The 10,986-nt window shown below is 41.6% G+C and overlaps 1 protein-coding gene across 1 annotated transcript; it reads right to left on the bottom strand.

The window, feature by feature from the left end:
* Positions 1–9,268: 9,268 nt before the first annotated feature.
* LOC110258657 (olfactory receptor 18-like) lies at positions 9,269–10,027 on the bottom strand (the record flags this gene model as incomplete). The annotated part of the gene is made up of 1 exon (XM_021081946.1): positions 9,269–10,027. A coding segment is annotated over one exon (759 nt), but the record flags the coding sequence as incomplete, so codon positions are not given.
* Between the last annotated feature and the right edge of the window lie 959 nt (positions 10,028–10,986).

Genomic DNA, 10,986 nt, shown 5'->3' with positions numbered 1-10,986 from the left:
TAGTTTAAGGTGTACAACACAGTGATTCAGTTAAACATAATGATAGATATATATGGTTTTCCAGCTTCTTTTCCCTTATGGTTATTATAAGAGATTCAATAGCATTTGCAGTGCTGTGCAATAGATCCTTGTTTAACTATTTTATACGTAGCCATGTGTATCTGTTAATCCTAACCTCCCAAATTATCCCTCCTCTCCCCCACACCTCCCTTTTGTAATCATAAATTTGTTTTGTATGTCTGAAATATGTTTAATTTGATGTTTGGAAGAAGAAGGAGAAGGAGACGAAGAAGGAGAGGAAGAAGAAGAAGAGAAGAAGGAAAAGAAGAAGGAAGAAAGGAAGAGGAGGAGAGGAGAAGGAGGAAAAAGAGGTGGGAGAAGAGGAAGAAGAAGAAAAAGGGGAAATGGGAATGGAAGAGAAAGGGAGGGAAAGGGGAAGGGAGGCTAGGGAAAGGATGATAAAAATGGAGCAGAAATAGAAGAAGAAAGGAGAAACTAAATAACACCTACAATCTTGCCCAAATTACAGTCAATAAACATAAGCATCAAAAAGCATCTGAGCTGTAGGGTGACTTGGCTTCTTCCTCCACCAGCCAGTTTTCATGCTCCTTGCTGATCCTAAGTGTCATGGCTCTCCTCACCAAATATAATTCTGCTGTTTTAGATGTGTTTTCTCTGCACAGTGGCCTGTGGATGAGAGCCAATTCCATTAAGAGTTCAACTAAAGAAAGAGCATCCTCTCCAATCTTGGAAGAAAAACTAGTGATGTGATGATTGATCCCTTACATTTTACTTTAGAATGAAAAGGTTTTTAAAAGCCAATCCATGGAGTTCCCATCAAGGCACAGTGGAAACAAATCCAGCTAGGAACCATGGGGTTTTGAGTTCAATCCCTGGCTTCACTCAGTGAGTTAGGCATGTGGTGTTGCTGTGAAATGTGGTGTAGAACGCAGATGTGGCTCAGACCTGCATTGCTGTGGCTGAGGCAGAGGCCGGCAGCTACAGCTCCGATTGGACCCCTGGCCTGGGAACCTCCATATGCTTCAGGTGCGGCCCTAAAAAGACAAAAAGACAAAAAATAGGAAAAATTAAAAAAAATAAAATCCAATCCAAGTAAATTTTAATGCTCGGTGGTGGGACTCAGGCAAGAGGATTTTTAAAGTTTATCAGATACGTTCAATATGAAGCCAAGATTGAGAACAAGTGACATATATTCTCCCATATGCCTTCATCAATAGATTTGATTGAAGCCAAAGTTTTATAGAAAATAGACTTGGGTAGTTCAAATGATTGAAAATTTTATATACAGAATTTTCACTGTGGCTCAGCAGGGTAAGGACACATGGCCACTGTGAAGATATGGGTTCAATCCCTGGTCTCAATCAGGAGGTTAAGGATCCAGTGTTGCTCTAAGCTGCAGGGGAGGTCACAAATGCAGCTCAGATCCAGTGTTCTGTGGCTGTGGCATAGGCTGATGCAGTAGCTCTGATTCACTCTAGCCTTGAGAACTTCCATATGAGGTACGTATGGCTGTAAAAAGGAAGAAAAGAAAAAGAAAATTCTATATACATTTTAAAAGAGTTGTGAACTTCTACAGAATGCTGGGTCATAGGTAGCAAATGCAGAAGATTCCATAGATGTAATGGAATCCGCTCATGCAGTGATTTTAACATACATAAGATCCAGAATATGTAAAAATACCAATTCATTTTTCTGATATAGGTTACTCCAAACTATTGAGTAGATTTTCCTATGCTACACAGTAGGTTTTCATTAATCATCTTTTTATACAGTAGCGTGTATATATTATTCTCACCCACTTAAAACTAATACAACATGGTAAATCAACTTTACCTCAATAAAATTAAACTTTAAATAAATCAAGAATGTCTCTTAATCCCATCAAACAAATGCCCATATAGGTGACATTAAGTTATTATAAATATGATGAATAAATAATGTGAGCTACAAAACTTATGCAACCCAACAAACATATCTGCCAATTGCAGATGTTTTGTGTGCAATTATTTTTAAACAGCAGATGAAAAAAAAAAAACTTGGGGAGGACAAGATGGCGGAGGAGTAGGGGGACACGCTCGCCCTCTCCCACAAACACAACAAAAAAGCACATCTACAGAAGAAATGACTCACACAGAACAGCAACCAATTGCTGGCAGAGGAACCTAAACTCCAATAACGGCAAGAAGTTCGTGACATTATTGGGCAGAATGGGAGAAAAGAGAGTGAGAGGTGAATCCCAGCGGGATGGGCGCTCCCAAAAGGGAACTGCGGAGGAGAAAGGGATCCCGCACCCTGGAAAGTCACCTACCGGGCGAAAGATCAAATGAACCGGAGGAATCCCCAGATGCAGAGAAGAGTGTAGCAGTAAGTCGGAGTACGGAAAAACGGATCAAGAACCCAAAGGACCATCTGAACTACAGGCACAGTCACCAAAAATTGAGACGCCTGGGTGGGGGCTGGGCACCGAATCCTCGGCTCCAGAGGTTAGTCTCCGGGAAAGGGCCTGGGGACGCCTGGGTGGGGGCTGGGCACCAAGACCTTGCCTCTGAAGGTTGGTCCCCGAGAGGGGGCCGGGGGACGCCTGGGTGGGGGCTGGGCACCGAGACCTCAGCTCCAGAGATTAGTCCCCGGGCTAGGGGGGCGGGGAAGAGCGGAAACTGCTTGGGAGGTCTAGAAACCATTTGACGGGGCAGAGACTGCCTGGGAGACTAGAAAACAAAGCTGTCTCAGAGGAAGGGAGCAATACTCTAGGGGCGGGGAAGTGGAAAGCCGCATCAGAGGGAACCTGGGAGAAGAGCCTGGTCTGCGCCTCTGCTGAGGAGGGGAGAGAAGAAGGGGTGGGTTCCCATAGAATACCCCCCATGCCACAGCAAGCTTACAGGCCCGCTAGCTAGCAGAAAGCTGTGCTTCCCAGTGCATTCCCTCCCCCCACCCCTGCCACCCCCTACGCTCTCACTGAACCTGGGGCTGCCTGCCATCCAGGAGGGCTGGCCTCAACAATTGCCTGAAGCCTACCACTGCAGGGGCTCTCCCTGCACAGGCCTGCTTGCCCTTTGGAGGGGCTACACTTCCACAGAGCAGCACCAAACACCACCAGACCCCTGGAAAAGGCCTGCAGCCCAGAAAAGCTAGAACAAGCCTAGCCAGGCCGTGAATAGATCGGCCTAATTCTCCGATGGTTTTTCTGAGACGGGCTGCCCTGGGGAGGTGCCTCTTGAGTCTCCAAGGGCCCTGCTACCCGCCCAAGCCCCCAGGGAATGCTGAGACCTAGTGGACCAGCTGCATAGGACTGCCAGCTCCAGGCAGAACCCCCTACAGCCCAGAAAAGCTGCAACAAGCCTGGCCGAATCAGGAAAAGATCTCAGATGGTCTTTCTGAATCGGGCTGCCCTGGGGAGGAGCCTCTTGAGTCTCCAAAGGCCCTGCTACCCGCCCAAGACCCCAGGGGGTGCTGAGAACCAAGTGAAATCTGCTACCATCGTGGGGTGGACCTCCCAGTCCTGTCTGCCCTCAGGAAGTCCTCCTTTGCTTCCAAGAAACACTGTTAGTCCCATCAACACTCCAGAAAAGCCACACTGCCTCTAAAAAGATTGACCAACAACGCCAGCCCTCAGGAAATATTCCACGGCAGTGACAAGGCAAACACTACCCGATAACGGAGAGTACAACTCCCTCAGGAGAAAGAAAACAACAAGCAAGATGAAGAAGCTGAGAAACCACCCCCAGTCAAACCAACAGGAGAACTCACCTAAAACAGTCAACAATGAAACAGATCTCTGCAGTCAGACAGACCTGGAATTCAAAAGAGAAATACTGAAAATATTGAAGGAATGAAGAGAAGATATGAACAGTAATGCAGATACCCTCAGAAAGGAACGAGAAAATATAAGGAGGAGCCAAGAAAAACTAGAACATTCATTTGCAGAGATGCAAACTGAACTAGGGGCAGTAAAAACCAGAATGAATGATGCAGAAGAACGAATCAGTGATATGGAAGATAGAATAACGGAAATCACTCAGTCTGGTCAACAGACAGAAAACCGAATCAAAAAACTGGAAAGAAATATAAGAGACCTATGGGATAATATAAAGCGGGCCAATCTACGCATAATAGGAATTCCAGAAGGAGTAGAAAAAGATAAGGGAATGGAAAATATATTTGAAGAAATTATCACTGGAAACTTCCCAAATCTAAAGGATACTGGATTCAAGATACAAGAAGCACAGAGGGCCCCAAACAAACTGAACCCAAACAGACCCACACCAAGACACATCATAATAAAAATGGCAAAAGTTAGTGATAAAGAGAGGATCCTCAAGGCAGCAAGAGAAAAACAGAATGTTACCTACAAGGGAACCCCCATAAGAATATCAGCTGATTTCTCTACAGAAACACTACAGGCCAGGAGGGAATGGCAAGAGATATTTAAAGTGCTAAAACGAAAAAATATGCAACCTAGAATACTTTATCCAGCAAGAATATCATTTAAAATAGAAGAGGAAATAAAAATTTTTCCCAACAAACAAAAACTTAAAGAATACAGCAACACAAAACCCAGGTTAAAGGAAATATTGAAAGGGCGTCTCTAAACCAAAAAGAAAGGAAGGAAAGGGAAGAAAAAAGAAAAGAAAGAAAAAAGAAAAGAAGAAGAAGAAGAGGAAGAACTAGGACTGAGGAAACCGCAATCAGAGAGCAGTCACTCAAATAAGCCAGCATACAGATTTAATCATGAACATGCTTCAAACAAAATAAAATTAAAAAGAAAAAAATAAAAGAGTCATCAAAACCATAAAATGTGGGCAAGGGATGTTAGGAAGTAAATAACCCTTTTTGTTTGTATGTATATTTCTCTTCTTAATTTTAATATAGTAATGAAGTGTTTGAACTTACAGGACCATCAGGCTAAAACACACAATTATGGGAAGGGGTTAGCATACTTCAAAAACAGGGCAACCACAAGCCAAAACCAAATATTGCATTTGCAAAAAATGAAAAAAGAAATACACTCAAGCAGATAATAACAGGAGACCATCCAACCAAAAAAAAAAAAAAAAGAAAGGAAGAATGGAGAACCATAGAATCAACTGGAAGACGAGGTTCAAATGGCAATAAATAATCATCTATCAATTATCACCTTAAATGTCAATGGACTGAATGCCCCAATCAAAAGACACAGAATGGCTGAGTGGATAAAAAGGCAAAAACCTTCAATATGCTGCCTACAAGAAACTCACCTTAGGACAAAAGATACATATAGATTGAAAGTGAAAGGCTGGGGAAAAGTATTTCACACCAATAGACACGACAGAAAAGCAGGAGCCGCAACGCTCATATCAGACAAAATAGACTTTAAAACAAAAGACATAAAGAAAGACAGAGAAGGACACTATTTAATGATTAAGGGATCCATCCAAGGAGAGGATGTTACTATCATCAACATATATGCCCCAAACATAGGAGCACCCAGATACATACAACAAATATTAACAGACATAAAGGGAGATATTGATGAGAATACAATCATAGTAGGAGACCTAAATGCCCCCCTCACATCAATAGACAGATCCTCTAGACAGAAAACCAATAAAGCAACAGAGATCCTAAAGGAAACAATAGAAAAGGTAGACTTCATTGATATCTTCAGGACACTACATCCACAAAAAGCAGAATACACATTCTTCTCAAATGCTCATGGAACATTCTCAAGAATCGACCACATATTGGGACATAAAGCGAATCTCAATAAATTTAGGAGCATAGAAATTATCTCAAGTATCTTCTCTGACCACAATGCCATGAAATTAGAAATCAACCATGGGAAAAGCAAAGAGAAAAAACCTACTCCATGGAGACTAAACAACATGCTACTAAAAAACCAATGGGTCAATGAGGAAATCAAGAAGGAAATTAAAAACTACCTTGAAACAAATGATAATGAAGACACAACCTCTCAAAATCTATGGGATGCTGCGAAAGCAGTGCTCAGAGGGAAATTTATAGCAATACAGGCCTTTCTCACAAAAGAAGAAAGACCCCAAATTGACAACTTAACCCTCCACCTAAATGAATTAGAAAAAGAAGAACATAAAAGGCCTAAAGTCAGCAGAAGGAAGGAAATTATAAAGATCAAAGAAGAAATCCATAAAATAGAGACTCAAAAAACAATAGAGAAAATTAATAAAACCAAGAGCTGGTTCTTTGAAAAGGTGAACAAAATTGATAAACCCCTGGCCAGACTCACTAAAAAGAGGAGAGAAAGAACCCAAATCACCAAAATTATAAATGAAAAAGGAGAAATCACAACGGATACAGCAGAAATACAGAAAACCATAAGAGAATACTATGAACAACTGTATGGCAACAAGTTTGACAATCTGGAAGAAATGGACAATTTCCTAGAATCTTACAGCCTGCCAAAACTGAATCAAGCAGAAACAGACCAACTGAACAGACCCATCACTAGAAATGAAATTGAAGAGGTCATAAAATCACTCCCTACAAATAAAAGTCCAGGACCAGATGGCTTCACAGGTGAATTCTCTCAAACATATAAAGAGGAATTGGTGCCCATCCTCCTGAAACTCTTTCAAAAGGTTGAAGAAGAAGGAATACTCCCAAAGACATTCTATGAGGCCACCATCACCCTCATTCCAAAACCAGAGAGAGATACCACCAAAAAAGAAAACTATCGCCCAATATCTTTGATGAATATAGATGCAAAAATTCTCAACAAAATCTTAGCCAACCGAATCCAACAACATATCAAAAAAATTATACACCATGACCAAGTTGGGTTCATCCCAGGTTCACAAGGATGGTTCAACATACGCAAATCAATCAGCATCATACACCACATTAACAAAAAAAAACTCAAAAATCATATGATCATCTCAATTGATGCAGAAAAAGCAATTGACAAAGTTCAACATCCATTCATGATCAAGACCCTCGCCAAAGTGGGTATAGAGGGAACATTCCTGAATAGAATCAAAGCCATTTATGATAAACCCACAGCAAATATAATCCTCAATGGGGAAAAACTGAAAGCCTTCTCACTCAAATCTGAAACAAGACAGGGATGCCCACTCTCACCACTGTTCTTCAACATCGTTTTGGAAGTCCTACCCACAGCAATTAGACAAACAAAAGAAATCAAAAGCATCCATATAGGAAGAGAAGAGATCAAACTGTCACTGTATGCAGATGACATGATTCTACACCTAGAAAACCCTAACGACACAACCCCAAAACTCCTTGAACTGATTAATAAATGCAGCAAAGTGGCAGGATAGAAGATTAACATTCAGAAGTCAGTTGCATTTCTGTATACCAGCAATGAAACATTAGAAAAGGAATACAAAAATACGATACCTTTTAAAATTGTACCTCACAAAATCAAATACCTCGGAATACAACTGACCAAAGAGGTAAAGGAACTATATGCTGAGAACTATAAAACCTTAATCAAAGAAATCAAAGAAGATGTAAAGAAATGGAAAGATATTCCATGTTCCTGGATTGGGAAAATCAATATTGTGAAAATGGCCATCCTACCCAAAGCAATCTACAGAGTCAATGCAATCCCTATCAAGTTACCCATGACATTGTTCACAGAACTAGAACAAACAATCCAAACATTTATATGGAGCCACAAAAGACCCAGAATCGCCAAAGCAATCCTGAGAAACAAAAACCAAGCAGGAGGCAGAACTCTCCCAGACTTCAAGAAATACTACAAAGCCACAGTCATCAAAACAGTGTGGTACTCATATCAAAACAGACAGACAGACCAATGGAACAGAATAGAGAATCCAGAAATAAACCCTGACACCTATGGTCAATTAATCTTTGACGAGGGAGGCAGGAACATCAAATGGGAAAAGGAAAGTCTATGCAGCAAGCATTGCTGGGAAACCTGGACAGCTGCATGCAAAGCAATGAAACTAGAACACACCCTCACACCATGCACCAAAATAAACTCCAAATGGCTGAAAGACTTAAATATATGACAGGACACCATCAAACTCCTAGAAGAAAACATAGGCAAAACACTCTCTGACATCAACATCATGACTATTTTCTCAGGGCAGTCTCCCAAAGCAATAGAAATTAGAACAAAAATAAACCCATGGGACCTCATCAAACTGAAAAGCTTTTGCACAGCAAAGGAAACCAAAAACAAAACAAAAAGACAACTTACAGAATGGGAGAAAATGGTTTCAAATGATGCAACTGACAAGGGCTTAATCTCTAGAATATATAAGCAACTTATACAACTCAACAGCAAAAAAACCAATCAATCAATGGAAAAATGGGCAAAAGACCTGAATAGACATTTCTCCAAAGAAGATACACAGATGGCCAGCAAACACATGAAAAAATGCTCAACATCGCTGATTATAAGAGAAATGCAAATCAAAACTACCATGAGATACCACCTCACACCAGTCAGAATGGCCCTCATTAATAAATCCACAAATAACAAGTGCTGGAGGGGCTGTGGAGAAAAGGGAACCCTCCTGCACTGCTGGTGAGAATGTAAACTGGTACAGCCACTATGGAGAACAGTTTGGAGATACCTTAGAAATCTATACATAGAACTTCCATATGACCCTGCAATCCCACTCTTGGGCATCTATCCGGACAAAACTCTACTTAAAAGAGACACATGCACCCGCATGTTCATTGCAGCACTATTCACAATAGCCAGGACATGGAAACAACCCAAATGTCCATCGACAGAGGATTGGATTCGGTAGAAGTGGTATATATACACAATGGAATACTACTCTGCCATAAAAAAAGGATGACATCATGCCATTTGCAGCAACATGGATGGAACTAGAGAATCTCATCCTGAGTGAAATGAGCCAGAAAGACAAAGACAAATACCATATGATATCACTTATATCTGGAATCTAATATCCAGCACAAATGAACATCTCCTCAAAAGAGAAAATCATGGACTTGGAGAAAAGACTTGTGGCTGCCTGATGGGAGGGGGAGGGAGTGGGAGGGATCGGGAGCTTGGGCTTATCAGACACAACCTAGAATAGATTTACAAGGAGATCCCGCTGAATAGCATTGAGAACTATGTCTAGATACTCATGTTGCAACAGAACAAAGGGTGGGGGAAAAACTGTAATTGTAATGTATACATGTAAGTATAACCTGACCCCCTTGCTGTACAGTGGGAAAATAAAATTTAAAAAAAAATAAATAAAAAAAAACTTGGCAAGTATTGAAATTAGGTTGTTCTATTGAAGAGCTTCTGTAAGTCCCTCTTGATTTCCCTGTTCCTCAGGCTGTAGATGAAGGGGTTCAGCATGGGGGTGACCACTGTGTACACCACTGAGGCCGCTGCATCATTTCTGGGAGAATGTGAGACAGCTGAGCTGAGGTACACCCCAAGGCCTGTTCCATAAAATAAGCAAACAACAGCCAGGTGAGAGCCACAGGTGGAGAAGGCTTTGTACCTCCCACCTGATGAGGGGCCTCTCAGAATGGAGGAAAGTATTTGTGAATAAGTGAAAAAGATCCCTGAAAGGGGAATTCCACCAAAGATGGCACCAATGGAGTACATCATTACTTTATGGGTGGAGGTATCATCACAGGCAAGCTTGAGGAGTTGAGGAGGGTCACAGAAGAAATGAGGAATTTCCACTTTGGTACAAAAGGTAAGATGTGACATAATCGCACAGTGCAGCTGGGAGTCCAAAAGGCTGAACAGAAAAGACCCCAGGACCAGCAGGCTACAGAGGCGGGGGTTCATGATGACCTGGTAGTGCAGGGGATAACAGATAGCTACAAACCGATCATAAGCCATCACACACAGAAGCGCACTGTCCAAACACCTGAAAAGATTAAAGAGAGTCAACTGAATCAGGCATCCCACATAGGAGATGACTCTGCTGTGAGTCTGAATGTCCAAAAGCATCTTTGGGACTGTGGTAGAGGTAAAGCTGAGGTCAGCCATGGACAGAATGGAGAGGAAGAAGTACATGGGGGTGTGGAGGTGGGAGTCAGAGCTGATGGTCAGGATGATCAGTAGATTCCCCAGCACGGTGACCAGGTACATGGACAGGAACAGGAGGAAAGTTAGAAGCTGCAGTTCTGGATCCTCTGAGAGCCCCAGGAGGAGGAATTCTAAGACACCGGTGAAATTCTGTGGTTTCATGGAGCAGAGACACTTTCTGAAAAATAAATGAGAGTTGATATAAAAGGAAACAAGTATACATGTACCCATCAGTGTGTCTCTGCTTCAGAGCCAAGCAGTTCATAAATAAAATATTCAATTGAGTACCACAGCCCTTTAGCAATATTTCTTTGTCATAACAAACACACCCTTCTATGAAATTCTTTTTTCCCAGGTTTTTTCTCCATTCATCTGTTAGTATATGTATCATATTGAAAAAAAATAAGCTAAAGAACTTAGAGGAGGAGTAAGGATATTTAGAGACCCAAAAAAACCCTGCATAAGTAATGAATGGCCAACAGGGACAGAGAATTCAACCAAATATTCTGTGATTACCAATGTGGGAAAAGAATTTGAAAGAGAACAGATGTGTGTACATGTATAGCTGAATCACTTTGTTGTATGTCAGAAATTATTACAACTTCGTAGATCAACTATACTTCAATAAAACTTTAAAACCTAAAACAACACCATAAGAACACTGGAATACCAGTTCCAATCCTTTCAAGAAAACCAGAGGAATAAGAAGTATCCTTTCTGAGAGAGGACAAGATGGCGGAGGAGTAGGGGGACACGCTCACCCTATCCCACAAACACAACAAAAAAAAGCACATCTACAGGATAAATGACTCACACAGAACAGCAACCAATCACTGGCAGAGGAACCTAAACTCCAATAACGGCAAGAAGTTCGTGACATTATTGGGCAGAACGGGAGAAAAGAGGAGAGTGAGAGAAGGTGAATCTGAGCGGGACGGGTGCTCCCGAAA

Source organism: Sus scrofa, unplaced genomic scaffold (genome assembly GCF_000003025.6).
Source record: "Sus scrofa isolate TJ Tabasco breed Duroc unplaced genomic scaffold, Sscrofa11.1 Contig2674, whole genome shotgun sequence".
NCBI lineage: Eukaryota > Metazoa > Chordata > Mammalia > Artiodactyla > Suidae > Sus > Sus scrofa.
The sequence above is the reverse complement of the archived record's forward strand: the minus strand, read 5'-3'. Positions and strand labels throughout refer to the sequence as shown.